Source organism: Lactuca saligna, chromosome 5, assembly GCF_052625555.1.
Source record: "Lactuca saligna cultivar CGN05327 chromosome 5, ASM5262555v1, whole genome shotgun sequence".
Taxonomy (NCBI): domain Eukaryota; kingdom Viridiplantae; phylum Streptophyta; class Magnoliopsida; order Asterales; family Asteraceae; genus Lactuca; species Lactuca saligna.
Window position 1 is genome coordinate 88,103,556 of NC_136421.1, and position 23,173 is coordinate 88,126,728.

General features: G+C 35.6%; 1 protein-coding gene and 1 pseudogene across 1 annotated transcript; both read left to right on the forward strand.

Moving 5' to 3' along the window:
• Positions 1 to 2,442: 2,442 nt before the first annotated feature.
• LOC144996992 (ATP-dependent 6-phosphofructokinase 5, chloroplastic-like) lies at positions 2,443 to 9,195 on the forward strand. The gene is made up of 13 exons (XM_078956806.1): positions 2,443 to 2,896; positions 3,597 to 3,687; positions 4,019 to 4,092; positions 5,665 to 5,776; positions 6,403 to 6,495; positions 6,649 to 6,750; positions 7,078 to 7,152; positions 7,257 to 7,397; positions 7,494 to 7,610; positions 7,699 to 7,803; positions 8,288 to 8,368; positions 8,542 to 8,670; positions 8,759 to 9,195. The coding sequence occupies exons 1-13, from the start codon at positions 2,583 to 2,585 to the stop codon at positions 8,924 to 8,926; spliced, it is 1,602 nt and encodes a 533-aa protein (XP_078812932.1). The 5' UTR covers positions 2,443 to 2,582; the 3' UTR covers positions 8,927 to 9,195.
• Positions 9,196 to 10,645: 1,450 nt separating this feature from the next.
• Positions 10,646 to 11,641, forward strand: LOC145045508 (uncharacterized; annotated as a pseudogene).
• The last annotated feature ends 11,532 nt before the right edge of the window (positions 11,642 to 23,173 follow it).

Sequence of the window (23,173 nt, forward strand, 5' to 3'; positions counted from 1 at the left end):
TTTTAGTTTCAGTATAGTTTTTATTTAAAAAGTTCGTATTTTTTTTATTGAAATTAAAAAAGTTCATAGGTAAAATCATCACCACACCCTAATTCAGAAGTAAAAATTATTAAAAATGTAAAAACTGATGTGACGTCTATGCGGCATAGTTTTACTATTTACTAAAACATCGCGATACCCCTTAGCCTTAGAACACTTCAAAAACCATTTCAACACCAAAAGAAAACTTAATATTGTAATTCTAACCAACAAAATTATCAAAAAAAAAAAAAAAATTGACTTTTCACACAAATGTAACACAATGATTTTTCACCTCATTTTTTTAAACAATATTTAAAATATTTAAGCAACGAAAGTCTTAATATTTTAATGATCACCAATATTACTTTAAAAAAAATCCATCAAAAGTTCAAAGTTGCAAAACAATATCAAAACAAATAACGCAAACCAATATCAAAACAAATAATTAAAACCAAGTACAAATGAAACATCACAAAAACCCTCAAACTAATATCATTTGTAAATAACACAAAGAAAACTACCCCAAAAAGTCTCAACCTCACAAAGCCATTAATATCAAGTTACTTATACCAATGAAAGCCACAACAACAAGCAAGAAACAAGTATCAACATCAGCACAGTAAATCAATCCAAAACACATGGATAGAAAAATAAACATAATTTATACAAGATGTTTAATCAAACAATCAAAATCACTTCAATCAACATTCATTGCTAATTATTTTTAATATATGTAGTATATATTATGAGAAAATTCATCAAATAACCAAAATTGAGAGAGGGGGGGGGGGGGGTTGTTAAGCATTTAACCATGAAAATATGAGTTTTGAAGAATGACCACGAGATCCACTGAGGGGGCTCTCCGGATCTCTTTAACCCTCTGCAAAAAGATGAATAGTAATGAGGAAATGATGTGGCATCACTAAAAGACAAAAAATATGGTGGGTATCATGGTTCCGCAAATGTGACTATGCGGATCCATTTAACTCTCTGCTGAAGTTTAAATTCTCTCAGGAAATGGTAGTTGTTTATCTCCGACAGATCCACAGAGCCGTCTCCACGGATCCGTTCAACACCTTTACGGAATTGTTGATTTCTTTGCGGATCCCACAATATTTTGTGTCTTTTAGTGATACCACGTCATTTTCTCGTTACTATTTATCTTTCCACAGAGGGTTAAAGGGATTCGGAAGCCTTCTATGTGGATCTCGTGGTCATTTTCCAAAACTCACATTTTCATGGTTAAATGCTTACCCCCCTTCCCCCTCTTTCCCCTTCTCAATTTTGATTATTTGAAGAATTTTCTCATATATTATTATGAACATTCTTTCACCGTAGTAGTGTTATTTTATAGAAAATCATAACAATTATAAAAATGTTATATTTAATTGAATTTATCACTGTATACGACTTTTATATTTATCATTTTACCCTATCTTTTTGTTGTTGTTATTATTGTATATAAGTTTTTATATATTTTGAATGAAAACTAAACGTGTGTTTAGTTGCGGAAAAATGAGTCGTTTTTCGGAAATTTCCCAATAAAAATGAGAATTTTGAAAACGCGTTTAGTTCGTCTATTTTTCTAAATTTTTCATGGAAAATGAAAATTTTCTGTTTTTTAAAATTACAAAGAAGTTGGAAATTTTTGGAAAATAGATAATCATTGTTTTCCACATTTTTTTGATTCCAAATTTTTTCTAAAGTATAAACACTCACTCCCACCCCATCCACCTCTACCTACCCTCACTTTAATACCCCCAACCCACTACACCCGTACCTACTTACACACACTCCCCACGAACACACACACCCCAACCCAAACCCCACAAACACACACACACACACACACTAACCCCCACAAACACACACACGCACACACATACTCACACCCACTTACATCCACACAAACACACAGACCCACACCTATAAACGGGCACACACACATACACAAGCTCACACCTATAAACACATACACACCCAACACCACTATCACAATCACCGACATACCATCACCATCACCACCACCACTACCCCATCACCAGCACTACCACCGTCGCCATCACCACTACTGCCACAATTGTCACCACCACCACCATCGCGACCACCTCGCTGCCATCGCTACCACCACCACCACCACCGTCACCATCATCGACACTACCACTGCCCGGCCGTTCCCCCACTCAATAGAAAAATAAACATCTAAACACGTTTTCTAATTTTCTAAAACTGAAAATAAAAAATAAATAAATTTTAACTAAAAGCATTTTTAAAATTTTTCAATGAAAACTGAAAACAGGAAACAAAAACTGAAAAGAAAAAAACGAAAAGCAAAAAAGAAACTGTTTTCCTACAACTATTTGAATGGAAAACTAAATATTGAAGATACAATCCTACTTATATTCCGATATCGACAACCATGAGTCAAGTTCAATAAAAGAAAGCGGCTTTTAGGAGTACGCTGAAGCTGAGACGGAAGAAAACCCCCCTCTGACTATTTCGCCCAAAGGTCATTTTCCTTGCGATCTCTCCATTTTCTCTGTCCCGACAACTGTTCAACAATGGGATCGTTGTCGCCGGCGATCAGCTCCAAGCTGCTTCTTCCGACGACAACCAGTGATCGAACTTCTTTTCATGCATTGATCCGGTCAAGTTTCCCGTGTCGCGGAGAGAGACCAAACATGATCGGAGTTTACAAGAGAACTCGTTGCGTAGCATCTGCGGAGAAGAATTCAAAGTCCGCCATCGATTTTAGCGATCCCGAGTGGAAAACGAAATTCGAAGAAGACTTTGAGAAGCGATTCAACATCCCTCACATGCGCGATTTCTTCCCTGACGCCGTTTCATACCCCTCCACTTTTTGTCTCAGAATGAGGTACTTGAAAGTTAATTGTTTTTGTACTCTTTTTATTTATATCCGTTTAGTTCATTTTTCCTTGAATTCGAATTATAGTTACCTAGTTCCGTTTCTACTGTTGCACCGGCTAAGATGACCTTTGGGCGAAGTAGAGGAGTTCCTCTAATGACTTTTTCGCCTACTTAAACAGATCGTTCATGCATCAAGATTCTGCATCATTGAATTTAGTTATGACTAGTGATTTCCTGATTCCTCACTTTCATTTTTTTAGGGTACTAGTTTTATGGGTTACATTGACGCAGTGAATTACACTATAATTCCAAAACTGATAAATAATTTTTTAGCTTATTGGACTATGAAAATATAGCTGCATTGAATTACAAAGAAGTATATAATGCTAGATTAATTTGGAACAAAATGCTAATGACATCCATCTTTAATTTTAAAATAGAAAAGCACGAGTCACAAACTCTCAAAATCACTTGTGGAACGGAGAGACCATGGGAGTAGTAGTTCAGGACCAATTTGCTGTATAAAAACTTTGTATGAATTATATACACAATTGCTTTAATCTTAGCACATGATTGATTTAATCTTAGTCCACACACAATCAATATATGATACTATTTTATAACCTTGACATTTAGATGACACTTGTTTGAAAGTGCAATATGAATTTTGCTCCACCTCCACTCATTTGTTATATTTTGGGATATAGGACTCCAGTGAGTGAAGAATTTGCACAAGGGTATCCTTCTGATGAGGAGTGGCATGGATACATCAATAATAACGATAGAGTTCTACTTAAGGTATATGAGTTACAACTTACAACTTACAACACTCTTTGATGGTTGGTTACCACATACTAATCATGTTCATGGATCATAAGTATCTGTGTCTCCCCATAAGCATATGTATATAATATATATATTGCATGCAGTTTATGTATGCTAAAATATGAATAATTTGTGGTCATTGCTAGCATAAATTAGTGGGCATATTATGTAAGCACAACATCACTTAAACTATGTGATATGACTTGATTAACATTATTATTTGATGCATTTAACTTCATTAGATAGCATGCATCATCAATTTTTTATTTATTTATAGTGATTAACTTGTATGGCGACATTACAGGTTATTCGGTATTCTTCCCCTACATCTGCTGGGGCTGAGTGTATTGATCCTAATTGTACATGGGTGGAACAATGGTAAGCACTAAGCACTAAACCTTGTCTTGTTATTTACTTACTCAAGACAGATAGCAAAGCAACCTGGAATTTTTTGGTTAATACATCCAATGATAATGATATAACAGCCACAAAACTCTAAATGTAATTGTTTGCAGCAAAAAAATTGTCTCAACAATCATTATACCATACCATCCACTTAATTCTCATCTATCCTATATATAGAATGCCTCTGTATCTATCAAATGCTGCTATCTTTCACATCCTTTTACCAAAGGTATATCCTCAGAATTCAGTGAGTCCACAATAGTTGTGCTAAGATTTCATAATCAGTTAAAGAATGACGTGTCCCCAAATCTTTCACTTTTGAGTTTCCAAACAAGTTTTAACTAAAAACCCCATATCATTCTAACACATTCTAAAACATATAACAAGTATTTTTCATCATTTATCCAATTCCAGATCACCTCTAGCCTCTAGGGTGACACTTGCACCATTCATATCATATCCGATAAAATGATTTGAACTACTTATTTGGTGATTTTCTCTCTTATTTTTTTGAATCGATGGTGAATCGATGAGGCGATGACCTATTCATAATTATTCCCCTTCATAAACGTGTCACTTTGGCATTTATTGAGCTGAATACTAATAAAATGACATCTCTAAGAATTTATTACTCTTCTACACTGTTACATGTATGCAAGATTTATAACAAATCAGGTCAAACGAATGTTCACCTAAAATTTGGGAGAATTCGTTTTGCAAGATCCACGACTTTGGTTTAGATTTGTCTTCTGAACTTTAACTTTAAAGTTTCGATCTTGAGAGCAAAAGTATATAACTTTTGAGATATTTTTTGATGAAATGAAGAAAACTGACTTCAAACACTCTTTTCATCTTCTCTTCCTTTTCACTCACATGCCCCAGCTATAAACTTAAGATATCCCATTAAGTTTATCATTTTAAATTCTTAATCCCCACATAAATTTCTTACACCTTGAATAAATATTCATCTTCCAAAATATCATTTGTTACAACAGAATCTGAAATTTAGGATGTTACATACATAATACATTACATGGTATAATATTGGGGCAGAAAAGATCCCTTATTTAATCTTGCATCTGAATATTAAATATATAATGTTCAGTTGTCTTTCTTGTCATTCAAATTGCTAATTGGTGTATGCTGAAAAGGTGTGCGCAAGTGAAACCTGTATCCAACATGCAAAACTATTGAATGAAATGAAATCACTTTTCGATCAGAAAATAAAACTTGTAATTCTTACTTAACAGAAAAAAATAATCATCTTCAAGTACTCTTATTTCATCATAATGATCCTGCTGAAAAGGCGAGTAAAGCAACCCATCTATTTGTAAGCTTTATATACTTGAGGGTAAAAAATAGTTATCTTATTTTATAAATAATTCAGGTACTCTAATTTCATCTCAAGGATCGTTTTTTATTGCTTAAATGCATAATACAATTGAATAACATAATTTTAGAGATATTAAAAGTAGGTATGCAGAGTCATATATTTTTTTAGTATTTAGAAATATTAAGAAAATGATGTGTGAAAATGATACATAGGATTCACCGTGCTGGGCCTCGTGAGAAAATATACTTCAAACCAGAAGATGTGAAGGCTGCAATTATAACTTGTGGCGGACTCTGTCCTGGGCTTAATGATGTCATACGACAGGTGGTTTCTTTATATTTTTTCACTTCTAAAAATATGCTCATTTTATATTTTTAGCTAAGTTGGGGAATGGGAGGGAATTAACTAATCAATTGTCTTAAGACTATTACGTGGCTGGATAATTGTTAGCCCAGTTAAATTTTATATTATATATATATATATTTTTTAACCTAATTCAAAATAATATTCCCTCCAAAACTAACATGAACTAGTTGTCGTTTATAATGAAAAGAAAAATCATTGTTACATTCCTAAAAACATTTGTTAATAATAAGATCCATTATATTCACATTGTCTAGAATAACCAATATTTAGATATTTAAATAAATGTCTATGGCTTGAACACAACAATGTCATTTGACAACCTAGATTCACTAACCGTTTTTCATAACACTGTATGATCATTTCTTTCTATTACAAAATCGTACCCAATTATAGCATTGTCATCCAGATATAAAACATTTTTCACTTGTACAATTAGATTTTTCAGAGTATAGAAAACTGAAATTACAATGCTGTAACTGGTACAATTCCTTGTAATAAGTAGAGTGGTATTATAGAAATATAAATGAGAGCATTTAGAAGATTTGAGTAACATGTAGACAATTTAATTATTGAATTCTTTACAGATTGTCATCACCCTGGAGATTTATGGCGTGAAAAAGATTGTGGGGATCCCTTTTGGATATCGTGGATTTGGCAATAAATTATCTGAAATACCAGTGAGTTTGGTTTATGCATTTTCCCTATTTTTTTATTTTTTTATTTTTACCACTATGGTCCTTCCATGCCTTATATACTTATTTGACACCACCCACCCACCTTCTCATTGATTGTTTATGAGTGAATAACTGAATCTGGTTGTTGATTGTTAGTTGTCCAGGAAGGTTGTTCAAAATGTCCATCTTTCTGGTGGAAGCTTGTTAGGAGTTTCTCGTGGAGGCCCAAATGTCAGTGAAATTGTCGATAGCATGCAGGTGTTTCTCTTTCTCATTCATCATCTAAAAATATTTTCTCTTTGTTACTTACAGTTATATAGCAACATACTTTCACTTAATCATTTACATCTTTGCTCCTCAGCAACTAACAACCGAAGAAAAATACAAGTAGAAATAGAATGTTATTAGGTAGATTTTTCCAAGAACAACAACTAATAGAAAGACATGTACATGTAGATAGGTAGGTAGGTAGAAATAGAATGTTATGATAAACAAATACTTAATATTGGTATTTCTTGCATTTATCATTAAATTACTTAAGTCAAGGGTGTGACTTGCGAGTGATATCATATGAATTGGTGGCAGGAAAGAGGAATCAACATGCTTTTTGTGCTGGGTGGTAATGGAACACATGCAGGTGCTAATGCAATACACGATGAGGTAGGTTATTAAGAATCTATCTGTTTGCAGTTTTATGATTTAGCATATATATGTTTATCAGGTGAGATTGCTCAATTATCATTTGAATTGTTTGTTGTGGTTAGTTGATAAAACGAGGGTTAAAGGTGGCTGTAGTCGGGGTTCCCAAAACTATAGATAATGATATTTTGCTGATGGATAAGACATTTGGTTTTGATACTGCTGTAGAGGAAGCACAAAGAGCCATCAATTCTGCATACATTGAGGTACTAATTTCATTTCATCATATTATTGTTTCTTTAAATTCTCCTCTGTGGGTACAACACATAATAATTTATTGTTATTATTTTTTTTTTTTGCAGGCGCATAGTGCTTATCGTGGTGTTGGAATTGTAAAATTGATGGGGCGTAGTAGTGGTTTTATAGCTATGCAAGCAGCTCTTGCTAGTGGCCAGATTGATATATGTTTGATTCCTGAGGTATTTTGCTTGAATTGTTTCACATACTTATTTTTTTATCTAGTCATTAACACAAAATGTATATTTTTTTTTTAATCAAAAATTAAAGGTACCCTTTGAGTTGCATGGGCCACATGGTGTCCTAAAACACCTAAAGTATCTACTTGAGACAAAGGGATCAGCTGTCATCTGTGTAGCAGAGGGAGCCGGTCAGGTTAGTTCTAACTGCATATAATTTAATTATAGTTTTTCATTTACAAAAAACAAATAAGATTATAATAAAATGTATATATATTGTTTTTAGAAAATAGATTAAAAATTGAGTAAATTACTGAATCGTTCCTATGGTTTGGTTAAAATTGCACGTTTGGTCCCTAACTTTTCTTTTGCACTCGGATCGTCCCTGTGGTTTGATTTTGTTGCATTTTTCGTCCTTGTGGTTTGATTTTGTTGCGTTTTTTGTCCCTTACATACATAAAGTTAGGGACCAAACATGCAATTTTGACCAAACCACAGGGACGAAAAATGCAACAAAATCAAACCACAGGGATGATCCGAGTGCAAAATAAAAGTTAGGGACCAAATATGCAATTTTAACCAAACCACAGGGACGATTTCAGTAATTTACTCTTAAAAATTTGTAAAAACAGACACCTTGTCATTTCTCAACTTACAATTTGTAATATTGTTTTGTATAGAACTTTGTGGAGAAAACAAATGCTAAGGATGCATCTGGGAACGTTGTACTTGGAGATATTGGCGTTCATATACAACAGGAGGTACTTTGGAAACTCCTTTACATCCATTTTTTTTTTTGAATAAATTTACTTGATCGTAGCAGTGAAATTGGCTATGACTTTGCTATAAATATAACTGGACAGGAAGAAGCAAAAGTCAGATAGTAGATGTTGCTATTTCTAAGCCTGTGATGAAATGATATTTGTTTTTTTAGATAAAAAAATATTTCAAGGAGATTGGGGATCCAGCTGATGTGAAATACATTGATCCTACATACATGATCCGTGCCTGCCGAGCAAACGCATCAGACGGAATCCTCTGCACTGTGCTGGGTCAAAATGCTGTAAGTTTAGTTTATTTTCAATCATCCAGTCCTTGACCTTGTTTGTAAGTTGTACATATATATAATTTTTGATGGTTTGTTGCTACAGGTCCATGGTGCATTTGCTGGATATAGTGGCATTACAGTGGGCATATGCAACACTCACTACGTCTACCTTCCTATTCCTCAAGTCATATCTTATCCCAGGACAGTCGACCCAAACAGCCGCATGTGGCATCGTTGCTTGACATCTACTGGCCAGCCCGATTTTATTTAATCCAACAATCAATTTTGTTCCTTCATTACATTTACATAAATGATAAACAAGACTCAGAAATAATACACATTCATTGTGCTTCCGACAACTAACGGCAAATAATTTACACTAGCAGACCCAACCAACTATGGGAAGTGCACTGCAGTGTTGGTTGATGTAGAATTTTGTTTACTTAGTAGTTAGGTGTATCCTTTATCCTTTTTGTAATAAGGATTATTTTTGTTGTAATAAGGATTATTTTTGTTTAACAAAACTAACTTGTTTCATTATTTGCTTGCTTCAACAAGTAACTATATTTTCATCGTATGCTGTTGATGTACTAAATATTCAGGTTATTAGACCATCCATACAACTGCAATACAATGATGTTGCTTTTTTAACCACTTTATATACTTTAACAAATGTTTTACTCATTTATAATTAACAATTTTTCTATAGTTACTAACATGAATATATTGTTTATCACGATGAACATTTTTTTTAATATAAATAAAATTAATTTTTATTTTTTATTTTTTATTATTTTTTTGTATATAGCACAAGTTATTTCTAAAAATGTTGTGTATATATATATATATATATATATATATATATATATATATATATATATATATATATATATATATATATATATATATATATATATATAGGGAAAAGTGAATATACCTTTAAGGGTATATAAACTTAGGTACCCAAACACACCATATTAAGTCGTTTTGTATAATATAATATATTTTAATTGTCCAATGTTCTTATAATTTAACTTCCAACTTGATGTACTTTCAAGATTTTTGTAAATTACACATTTATGTTCCTCTTACATAGTTTTCATTTTCAACTATAATATATATAGCCTAGTAGATGTTCGACAAAAAAGTGTGATTCTTTTTTTTTTTTGGGAAAGAGGCCGAAGCCCCGGCAAAGAAAAAAGTGTGATTCAAGAGAAAGATAATAGTAAAATTTCGAATATCTTAAAAGTAAATCAAGTTAAGGCTGAAGTTTAAGAGCATTATAATAAATATATCAAAGAAAATTACGTATTATGATATGTTTGTGTATCTAAGCTTATATACCTTTAAGGGTATATATATATATATATATATATATATATATATATATATATATATATATATATATATATATATATATATATATATATATATATATATATATATATATATATATATATATATATGGGTTCATCACATAACCAGAAAACATGATCTAAACATATAACCACCTACATCACCATTAAATCAAATTGAGGGCATAACCAGAAAACATGATCTAAACATACAACCACGTGCATCACCATTAAATCAAATTGAGGGCATAAGGGCAATGATCATCAAAAACTTTGATGTTCATAAATGAACAAAAGTTAATATTCCAAAATGAAATTACACATGTTCATTAATGTAAAATCCATTATTATATGCCGTTTAAAAATACTAAAACGACAAAATTGCAAAAATGTTCCTGTGATATGCATTTTTTTGGGGTTTTAGTTCAAACCCCAACTTTTTTGGATTCGTGGTGCTTTTGGATATGTTTGTACGTAAATTTGGTTCCTCATAAAATTGAAATGACTATAATGACGTTCATATATATATATATATATATATATATATATATATATATATATATATATATATATATATATATATATATATATATATATATATATATAATGTTTTTTCTATTTTTTTTTTATGTTTGTATGCAATTTACAACTCTCTTAGATTAACAAATCTCAAACCTAAACTCCCTTCATCTCTCATCTTCAAATCGCAGACACCAAAACCACTTACCCAAAAACCCAACAGAAGATACTAGATAACATCCCTCTTCACCGGAATCATGTAAGATATGGGAAAAGTCAGGGAACTAGGTTTCGACGAATCTAACGAATCATTCGACATGGAAATCCATTCGCTGATCGTCCATGAAGACGTCAACCTCGGCGGCAACATAATGGTAAATGGCACTTGTTTAACAGTCACAGAATTCAACTCCGAGCGATTAAAATTCAAAGTCGGGTTGGCTCTTGAAACATTCATTAATCGAATTGGAAAAGGTTGCAGTTGTTAATTTGGAGAGAGCTGTGAAACCATCGACACGAATAGGTGGATGTTTCTTGCAGGGGCATGTGGATGGAACAGGTGAGATTGTTTCAATGGAGGTGGAAGGGGATTCGTTGTGGATTAAGGCGAAGATGTCACCAGAGATTTTAAATTTTATAATGGCGAAGGGGTTCATTGCTGGGGATGGAACTAGTTTGACGGTGGTGGATATGCTTGATGAAAAGGAGTATTTCAAATTCCTGTTGGTGGAGTATACACAACAAAAAGTTGTGATTCCACTGAAGAAAATTGGGTTGAAGGTGAATCTTGAAATGGATATATTGGGGAAATATGTAGAGAGGCTTCTTGGCAATGGATTTGTAGAGTGTATAGAATCACCATGATCAGGTGCTCCATTTTCTTTCCAGGTTGTAGTTTGAATATGATATGCAATGTTTATTTTGTGTAACAAGTGTGAGTTTCTTTCATTTATAGAGAGAGATATGTGTTTATAGTTTGTTTATCTTTTATGGGTTGATATACTCAGTTCACTATAAACAATACTCTGATACCAATCTATCACGCCCCCAAACTGAATTAGCGGAAACATTCGGGGGCGGAGGACGTCATGTACAATATCGTAACAATGCATAATAGTAAACAAGCAACAACATCATCCATTGCATTAATAGTATAATTCAATACAAGTGTGTTCTGTGCAATAATTATAAGACACCAAAAATGAATAATCAAAATAAAGACGAGTCTTGAAAGTGCTCCATCTTCTCTAAAACCTTCCATCTGTACCTGTCTACTGGTGGCTTGAGAATACAAGTTATTTTGAAAGAAAGGACTAGCATTTAAACTGGTGAGTTCATAAGTATTTAGTGTCAAATGTTGTATAAAGCTTGAAAAAAGTGTTTGTAAATGTTTGTATCCTCTAGAAAATCCTATATTTTCTACTAGAAATGTAGCCTTCTACCAAGGCCTGAATGTTCTTTATGTTGTTTGTTTGTAAAAGTGAATGTTTTTCCCTAGTATGACTATCATTACCAACATATAGTTTTATATTACCATTTATGTGAGAATATCACAAAGTGAATGCAATGGGAAAATAATAATATACTGTAATATTGTATATAGTAACTACTGTTGTACTAACTACCTTAAAACAATTGTTAATTAAGGTATAATGTGATATGATTGTAACCATGCTTGACCGACTAGTAGAAAACATGACGCTCGAAGACATCGAAATGTTATGACATTCATCACTTGTAGACCTGTAGATCCTACTATAGCTAGCAGCAAGGTGTATGATGGTCAATCCAATATATACACAAATTCACGCTCTCCCTCCAGGAGACTCCGGTTACAAAACGTGACACAACAGTATGATTCCATGCCACGAAGTAGTGGCTCACATTAATGTTATAGTATTCTTGTATCTGTATAGTATGTTCTCTCTGTCCTAGTCTATTGTATGTTCTCTTTGTATAGTATATATTATGTTCTATTTGTATAGTGTATAGTATGTTCCTCCTTGTTTCTCATTATAGTATGTTCTTTCTGTTTCTCGTTATAGTATGTTCTTTCTGTTTCTTATTATAGTATGTTTGAACTGAATCATGTATGAACTGACTCTTGTATGTTTCATTGTAGTAGAAATAGTGAGTAGTAATCTCCTAAACTATACCTATTATAGTTTACTAGTAATGTTATTTGGATGACTGAGTATGTTTGTACACCTTTGTTACCTAGAGGCATTGAACTAATGTAAGAACTTTTATGTCTATACATATATACACAATATATAACTAAGATTCAAATGACATTCAGACAAATAACCGATACCCTAAGTCCACAACCAAACAAGGAGCAGGAAATAAAGCGAGTTATCAGCCCTAAGTCCTTTCAACCTTATTTATATAACTATATCTGAATAGACATGATTTTGACAATATATATGTTTAAAAGAGTCTGATAAAGAGTTTTAGCATATAAAAGAGTTTGATAAAATGTTTTGAAATAGTTGTTTGATAACATAGTTTTGAAGTATAAGAAATCCTTCTGTTTGATAGTTATTAATCACATGTGATTGATATAATAACTATAATGTTTCAACTTGTATTCCCCCCATAAAAGCATTTAAAATCATTTAAAAGGTAAATTAGGGGTATGAACTTACCTGTAGTGAGTGGTTTGATTGTAATATCGGAAAAGGATGTTGAATGCTAAGTGGAATCTCGGGAACAATCGGATCCTATTAAGCATATAAAGACACATATATGGACATAATTAGTGTATATACAACTAATCATGCAAGGAAACCACCTTAGGGACTAGGGAACACTTAGATTGAAGTGTTACAATCACATATGATTGCATCAAAGGGAGTTTACAGCCACACCAAGGGGTTCACGACCATGGAGTTTACGGCCATGGTGTTTACGGCCAAGGGGAGTTTTTGGTCATGGAGTGTACGGCCGAACACTAATTTAAAGAGCTTGCAAAGAGTTTCTTTATGGTCCTATCTAGCATCCAATAAGTGTTCACGGTCCTAGGTTTGGACATAAAGTGAGTTTGAGGCCAAAACATGCACCGGCACAAGGGTTTACGACCATGCAAGGGTTTACGGCTGTAAACTCTTGATGTTCACGCACTATATGATGATTCAAGGCTAGAATCAATTGTTTATCAAGCCTAACTAGGAGATAGAAGAGATACTTACACTTTTGGAGGTTCATAGGTAGTTCACGGCCCAAGAACAAGTGTGTGTTTGTGACAACCCGATATTTCGAGACAATGAAATGTAACACCAGTCAAATATAGGTAAAAAATTTAACTTACCTAAAATCTTATTTGGGTTAAATAAAGTGGTGGGAATCGTATCAAGGTGTTCGTGCATATAAAGAACACTAAAATCCGAGTTATAACGAAGAAGTTATGACCAATCTGAGATTCACAGCAAAAACCGGCAACACTGATAGAAGTAAAACGCGAAGTTTCAATATAATAATTTTTAGCCTTAGGTATCTAAATGAAAGTTTTATATATCCCAAAACCGTAAGCATACATAAAAAAGAATGCCCAAATCTGATTTCATATGAGGAAGTTATGATTTTTCGAAGTTTCAGACATAACAGTAGACAACTAAAAACTCGAAATCGAGATCGAGCGGCTTTTTGCCAACATGACCTAAACGAGAATCGAAGATCTCATCAATGGTATTACAACGGTAAAAAGTCTGGCAAAAACGGACATCAGATGAAGGAGTTATGGAATTTTAACGGACTTTTCCTGTCCCGGCCTATTAAAAATATAATATTAAAAATAAAGTCAAATTTAGCCGACGGAGTCTAAACGAAAGTTGTAAATCGTAGTATCACCTACGCGTGGATATAAAGAAGAAAACGGAGTTCGTATGAGGAAGATATGAATTTTTGAAGTTTATTAAATAATTAAAATATTAAATTTAATTATAAATACCCGATATTATCCGTAGGAGGAGGAGTCACCAGTCTGATCCGGATTACGCCCAACGTAATGCCTCAGTACGCCCAGCGTAATCCAAGGATTCAGACCCTATATAAAGGGTGCGAGGGTTCCGGGGTTATTTGCTAATTTCTTCTCTTTCTCGTGCTGAAGCTCTGCGTTTAAACCCACGGAGCCATCCCGAAGTCCCGGTTGTCATATTCAAGTTTGGAAGGAAGTTTTATGTAACATCCCGGAATCGCAAGAGTAGAGTTGAAGGGATAAAAGTGTAAGTTTCGGAGGGCGACTCGATGAGTTCATGGATGGACTCGGCGAGTCAGGTCGCGACTTTGGTCGCGTATCAAGTGGCCTACTCGGCGAGTCCACAGATGGACTCGGCGAGTAGGTGCTGTGTGGAGAAAACCCTAATCCTCGGGGTTGAGCCATATATAAAGATCATTAAGTTCCTCCACAGCCTCCTTTATCACCCCCCTTGAGTCCCAGAAACCCTAAAATCGTGGAGAGCACCATTGTTGAGCAAATTGGAGCTTGGAGAGGTGTGGGTTGAAGAAATCTTGAAGGAGAAGAGGCTTGGATCAAAGGGCTTTGCTTGGATTCGAGTTTCATTGCTGTTGAGGCATTCTTTGGAGGTAATACTTTCGTTCTTGGGCTGTGTTTTCCTAGATTCTCATTTTGGGGTTGTGTGGGAAGCTTAGTTGGGTGACATCTTGAGTTTGAAGGATGGATCTGAGGTTGCTACCTCAGATCTGGAGTGGAGAAGATCTTAAGAGCATTAAAGCCCCTGTTCTTGTGTTGTTAATGGAGCTATCATGCCCCAAACCTTAGTTCTAAGGTGAATAAGGCCTAGATCTCTTTAGATTCACGTAAAGTTTGCCACTTTACGTGATGGATGGATTGTAGGAGGTTGGATCTATGTTTTGGATCAATTGCATGGCCTGGAGTGCTTCTGAATTGATTCAGACCGGGTTGACTCGGCGAGTCACATGGGTGGACTCGACGAGTTGCTTGAAGATGGCCTGGAACTCGACGAGTTGGAAGAACAACTCGGCGAGTAGGTTGAAGATAGCCTTAGACTCGGCGAGTCTGTTCTTGGACTCGGCGAGTATTGTCGAAGAGTCCTAATATTTCCTGGTTGAGTCGAGAATCAGTGAGTCAAGGGATGACTCGGTGAGTTGGGTGCGAGTGGACTCAGAGTTGTTGGACTCGACGAGTCTTGGGGTGACTCGGCGAGTTGGGTCACTGATTGAGGGAAGTTCTGAGCATAGGGACTCAGCGAGTCATCGGGTTGACTCGGCGAGTAGGGTCAGTCAGGGTTGACTTTGACTTTGTCCAAGGTTGACCAGTTGTCTTCCAGGGGTATTTTGGTAATTAAGGATATTTAATGAATTGAATGTTTCGGTGTTCAGTGGAGGAGTTCATGTCAGGGTTGGAGCAGCGGGATCTTATCCTTTCAGCCGGCTTTCGAGGTGAGTTATCCTCACTATATCAACAGGGTCTAAGGCACCAAGGCCGGCCCTTTATTGGATTGAGATTCGGATATGGTTATTATGTTACTGTTTGATGTGTCTGCATCCTGGTAGCTAGGATGGTACATGCTAGGAGACCTTGTTAAGGTCAGTTTCCCGATATGTAGAGTGATGCTATGCTAGTGACCGATTAGGTCGGAAACCTGGTTAGGGTAATGATATGCTAAGTGATCTGCTTACTCGGTTGTTGACTATGACTGTTATATGATTGTATGTTATGTGCACATGGTTGTTTGGATGGGAGATGGGTTGAGGCGGGTCCTGCTTTGTGCTGTAGGCCAAGATACCTAGGGCGGACCGGTTATTTCGAAGGCCCAGCGAGCGGTCCGGATAGGCTGTAGGCCCCACGAGGGCGGACCAGATGTGCCGAGGCTCGGAGAGTGGACCAGGCCGACTGAAGGCCCGATGCGGGCGGACCAGTCATACTGTAGACTCAGAGAGAGGACTAGGTGAGTTGAAGGCCCAGTGCGGGCGGACCAACCACACTGTAGACTCGAAGGCCATGACTAGACTCGGAGGATGGATCCGATGGACTGAAGGCCGATACGGCGGACCAGTCACACAGTAGTCCCGATATGCATGGCTGTTCTATGTTCTGTTATGTTATGTATGTTTTATATGTAATGGGCCGGAAGGCAATATGTTTTGGATCGGAAGGTCATAGCCTGGAAGGGCGTATACGTGGTTGGTATTTTGGGGGTATCTCACTAAGCTTTCGGGCTTACAGTTGTGGTTTAATGTTTTTCAGGTTCTTCAGGAGACTGCGGCCGGGCGAAGGCGCGATCGTACCGCTCCTCATGATTTTGCAGCAATGTGATTCTGGGAATACTCTAAATGATTTGTATTGAAAACCTTTTTGTAAACAATTTAATGAAAATCGGGTTGTTTTTGAAAAATTTAAATTGGTTGTATTTTTCGGTCGTTACATTTTACGCTCCTGATATTCCCGAGAATCCTGAGAAATCCGCTTTCTCGAGTAGAAGTTCTGCTCGGTTTTCGTCTCGCTTTCTTCAATCTATCAGATGAGTTCATACCCCTACAACTATATTTTTCAAATACTTTATAAATGCTTTTATACACTTTTAAGGGCGGGAGGGGGGGGGGGGATACAAGTAAACATATGATTATCCTCGTGCGAAAAACATCAATATTTTGCTATACTTTCTGTTAATTAATCAATCATATGGGATTTATAACTAGTATACAAATGGACATACTACACGTTTAGCTGTTTTACCAAACATATTACTTCAAATGACTTTCTCAAGCATTTATACATGTTAAAACTCCTTATTAAACTTTCTTACATATTGTGTGTTTCCTTTTAAACCCTGTTACAATTGTGTTTCAAACAAAGGATTTCTTATACTTTAAACTGTTCTTATCAAACAAACTACTTTCAAATCGTTTTATAAACTGACATCAAGTCATCATTTCTTCATTATTAATCTTTTCAAAGGTATTACAAAACTTCTTTTATACTTTTATATTGTAAAATGCATGCCCATATATGCATAGTTATATAAGTAATGTTTAAAGGACTTAGGACGGCTAGCTCGCTTTATTTCCTTTTCCTCGTTGGGATGTGGCCTTAGGGCATCGGTTATTCGTCCGAATGTCGTCTAAATATTAGTTACATATATCATGTATACATATATAGACATAAAAGTTCCGTCAGTTGGTTCAGTACCTTCGGGTAGCAAAGGCATACTTTGGTTATACACGTACAATACTAGTAACTATAATAGGTATAGTTAGGAGATACTACTTACTATTCCAAATACAAGGAATCACACAAGATTCAGTTCATTCATGAGTCTATACTCATACATTACATACTATATGAAATACGAACACATTACATACTATATGAAGAGATACGATTACATAGATAGTTTACTAGCTAGTCATGAAATTTTACGTACTACAAGTACTATATCATAGAAATATTTTCATATACAAGAACAAATGGACATTTTCATACGTAAATCTATTTTATACTAAATTTTGTGAGACATTCCGCATACTTTCGAGTATGCATTTTAAGTCCTGTATTATATACCATAATCCCTTGTACGGGGAGCGTGATACTTGTGTATAGATCTATACGGGATTGACAATCCCACACCTAAGCTGTTAGCTATAGCTAGGCCGGCAGGCCTGGGGTGACAAACGTCATAACTTTCCAACGCCTAAAGAACGTTGTTACAGGCATCTGGGTCATTAGTATGGTTATAAAGCTCACATGGAGTGTTAAGAACACGTTGATTTATGGGGTTATCAATTGCCTTAACGATTTATTAGATATACAAATCTACTATTTTAGACATGAAAAATACTATTGCATTTCAGTTTTGGGACTTTTAGACTACCACCCACTTATGGACCAATATTGGATTTCTAAAAGCAAACATTCAAAACAGTCGGGTCTTGGTAGAAGGCTACTTTTTATACTAGTAGGAAATATTTGATTTTCTAGGGTTTTTAACCATTTACAATTACTTACAAACATGTTCATTGATACAAACTTACATTCAAACATTTACAGGTCTTTCTTTACAGATTTACAAATCAAAGTCACTTAAATACTTATAAATTCACCAGCTTTATTGCTGATACTCGCTTTCAAAATAACTTGTATTCCCAGGACACAAATAAGACAGGTACGACGACCAAGTTTTGTGAAGACGGAGCAGTCAAGACTCGTCTTTTATTTTGAATAGTCATTATGTAGATTTATACTATGAAAGAACTCACATGTACTTAAAACTTATATTATTAATGCAATGGATGATGTTGTTGCTTGTTTACTACTTTGCATTGTTGTGATACATTACATGACGTCCTCCACCCCAGAACGTTTCCGCCGTTCTTGGTTTTGGGGTGTGACAGTGTTCTTGGTGAAAGATGATGAACTTGAAGATCTAACCCAAAAAGATAATTTCATGGATGAAATCATGGATCTTCACTAGATAAATCAATGTATCAACTAATCAAAGGAAGGAATACTTACATTTTTGGAAGATCAAGGTGAAAAATTAGATGATAGTTGAGATACAACTCAAGTTCTTGAGTTGAAAGTGGGAAAAAGTGGTGAAAAAAAGAAGGAATATCATATAAGAGGGGAAGAGTTCACGGCCAGCCAAGGTTTTACGGCCGTAAACCTTAGTTTACGACCGTAAACTCCAATCCTTGGAGTTTTCCGTCTTGTATGCTGAACACTGAACTCTAGATTATATTTCCTAACACTTTATTCTTGAAGGTACTAGGCTTAGAACACTCAAACAGACCTTTTTAAAGTCTAAAAGATAGCAAAAAAACAAGCCTGACTTTGATTGAGTTGAAGGAATTGTACAAGATAGAAATCTCGATTGTCACACAAACCACCAAACCTAATGGGTAGGGAAGCAATTGGCTATTGTATGTCGCAAAAGAAAGGGCCACCACAAACCATAATGTTCTCAATCGCCCCGTGCAACCCATTGTCAAAGAACAATGCCACATCATCCATGTGAATGGATTAGCACGTCAAGCCCAAAGAAAAGTTTAGTAATACCCATACAAGACCGAAGCAGAAGGATCTCACTCTAGGGTTAAGACAATTTTGGAAGAAGGCGCATCAAATTCACGGCGTTTTCGGCCCTCTTTATGGCTAAGTTTATAATGAAACTAGCATCTCTACTAATAGCTCCCCCAAGAAGTTTCACCCCTAAAGGCGGCCTCCCAATGCCAACCGGGAATAGCCCATCACGTAGCTTCCTACCATCACATGAGGACCAAAAGTGTGACAACCATAAAATATTGATCAACCAAGGTCTACGGTGTATCTATGTATAATGTAAAACCACATCACAACATTGTTATAATAAAACTTTGAAAACCAAAAGAGGTATCAATTGTGTATATATATATATATATATATATATATATATATATATATATATATATATATATATATATATAAGGATATATGCATACTTTGAAAACCATGTTGGTAGTAAGCACTTAAAGGTAAAGCAAAGCCAAATCGTTGGAACATAAAACCATGAAATTTAAAACATTATCTTATAGTTTTTAGCCTAGAAACACCAAAAACGAAATCACCCTTTTATAGGTGATACCAAAACTGAAAACACAATAAAGGAATGAGATAGGACCGAAATCATCAACATAGAACCCCTTAGGCTGAAAACACCTAAGAACCCAAGCCACTAGGACTGAGAACATATTGTGGATGACTTAGGACTGAAATCACCAAAGGGAAAGGTGATTTTGGTTTAGGGAGTAAAGGGGTAGGAGTTGACCTAGTGACTCGATGTTTCCACTTTGCCACTTTTTATCCAAGACATATCAATGCAACCCAAGCCTTTACCCCACAAGGTAGCAATCTCTACTTTCATGTTAGGCCACCAATATAGCCTTTTGAGATCCAAATACAATTTATTTGAACCTGGGTGGACGGAATATCAAGTGTTGTGTGCTTCAGTCATGACCAAGTATCTAAAGCCACCGTGCTTTGGTGTCCAGATCCGGTCCATGAGATATAAGGCTCCGCCACCCTTTACTTCAAAATTTTTATCCATCCCTCTCAGGGATTCACCCGACACATTTTCAGGTTTCAAGGCTTCAAGTTGAGCCTCCTAATTTGTGTGGACAGATGCGAATGTATAGTCTTTGTCAATGATTTGACTCTACGACCAGAATATTCTTTCCGACTTAGGGCATCCGCTAATACGTTGTCTTTACCCGGATGATAATGAATTTTGCATTCGTAGTCATTGAGTAGTTCGACCCACCGTCGTTGTTTCATATTGAGCTCCTTCTGGTTGAATATGTGTTGCAAGCTTTTGTGGTCTGTAAAGATAGTGCTTTTTGTACCATACAGGTAGTGTCTCCAGATCTTCAGAGCAAATACCACTGCTCATAATACAAGATCGTGTGTGGTGTAGTTGACCTTGTGCGTCTTTAGCTGTCTTGAGGCGAAGACAATAACCATACCTCATTGCATCAGGACACAGTCGAGCCCTTGGTTGGATGCATCGTAATAAACCATGAAGTCTTCTATCCCTTCTGGGAGGGATAGTATCGGTGCGCTGCATAAGGCTCGCTTTAGTGTTTGAAACGCTTTTTCTTGTTTCTCCTCCCAGTCAAAGGCCACGCCCTTCTGGGTCAATATAGTAAGCGGTTTCGCGATCCTAGAGAAGTTCTGAATGAACCTGCGATAGTAGCCAGTGAGGCCTAGAAATTGACGAATTTATGTAGGCGTCTTCAGTGCTAACCATTTCTCAATGGCCTTAATTTTGGAAGGGTCCACGTGAATTCCCTCTTTACTGACAAAGTGACCCAAGAATTCAACTCTTCGGATCCAAAATTCGCATTTAGAGAACTTCGCGTAGAGCTTCTTTGAACGTAGTGTTTCTAAAACATGTCATAGATGTTTACTATGCTCCTCCTTACTACGAGAGTATATAAGTATGTCATCGATGAATACAATGATGTACTGATCCAAGTAAGGACGACACACCCTATTCATTAAGTCCATGAATACTGCGGGCGCATTAGTCAACCCAAATGACATCACTGCAAACTCGTAGTGTCCATAACGAGTTCAGAGGGCTGTCTTTGGAACATCCTCCTCTAACACTCGTAACTGGTGATACTTGGATCTCAGATCAATCTTTGCAAAGTAATTTGCTCCTTACAATTGGCCGAACAAATCGTCTATGCGAGGCAGAGGGTAATGATTTTTGACGGTAAGTTTGTTCAGTTCTCTATAGTCGATGCACATACGGAACGATCCGTCTTTCTTCTTCACAAATAAGACCGGTGCTCCCCAGGGCGAGAAGATTGGTCTAATAAATCCCTTGCTGAGCAATTCATTAAGTTGACTGGATAGTTCCTGCATCTTAGCTGGTGCTAGACATAGGGCAATTTGGCTACTGGGTAGCACCTGGAACTAAGTTGATTCTGAACTCAACTTGACGTTGTGGTGGTAATCCTGGTAGTTCGTCTGGAAAGATGTCGGGAAAGTCGCGTACTTCTGGGATGCTCTTTAGGTCTTTTGTTTCTTGGCTTGTATCGACCACATGAGCAAGGAATGCATGACATTCATTTCGTAAGTACTTCTAGGCTTGTATACTCGAGATGATACGAAGGTTCGTGTCGGGTTTGTCGCCATAGATAACTAGAGTTTCGTTGGACGATAGATTAAGACGAATGGCTTTTTCAAAACATCTGATGTCGGTGCGAAGAAGACTCAACCAATCCATGCTGATTATAACGTCAGAACTTTTAATTGAGACTGGCATGAGGTCGATTGGAAAGGAATGACTATCTAGAGTTAGAGTACATCCTATGTACATACTGCTAATGCTCTCAGTTTTTTCCATTAGCGATTTCTATGCTGAATGGTTCTTTAAGTTCATGTGATTATTGTTTAAGTAAGTGAGCAAATTTCTGGTTCATGAAACTCCTCTCGTTTCGGTATCAAACAGTATGTGTCACACCCCCGAACCAGACGAAGGAAACGTCCGAGGGCTCGCATGAATTAAATTGAATATCATCACAATGAATACACATGAATCATAACATAAACATCACCATGCATCAATGCATTACAACTGACATTGTTCACATCAAGTACATTGTTTAAACATTACATATCCTTGGAATAAATTGTTTGATAGTTTTCAAAAGCATAACACCCTAACATACTTGGTATTACTCCTCAGCTTACCTATTACCTGAGAATACAAGTTATTTTGAAAAACGTCAACATATGGAATGTTGGTGAGTTCATAAGCATGGTTGTTATGAAAATGTTTTATGTAGTTTGTAAAACCCAGAAAATCCGATATTTTATGAAAAAGACAATTGTTTATATCAAAGTGTGAAGATCCATAGATTTCTGTGTGAATGATTACAAAGCGCGTATAAATGAAAAGTTTTGCATTATAGTTATTGAAAAGTACAAATGAATGGTGTTGATTTCCTTGAAAAACCCGATGTTTTCCGATCAGAAAAATATAATTGTTTCAAATTGTTATACCGTCACAACGAATGATTATGATTTTCCTTGATTACTCGGATAATATTGGATTTGATTATGTGAGTTGTTATAACTTATAACCATGCATGATAATGACTAGTTCTTCTGTCTTGGC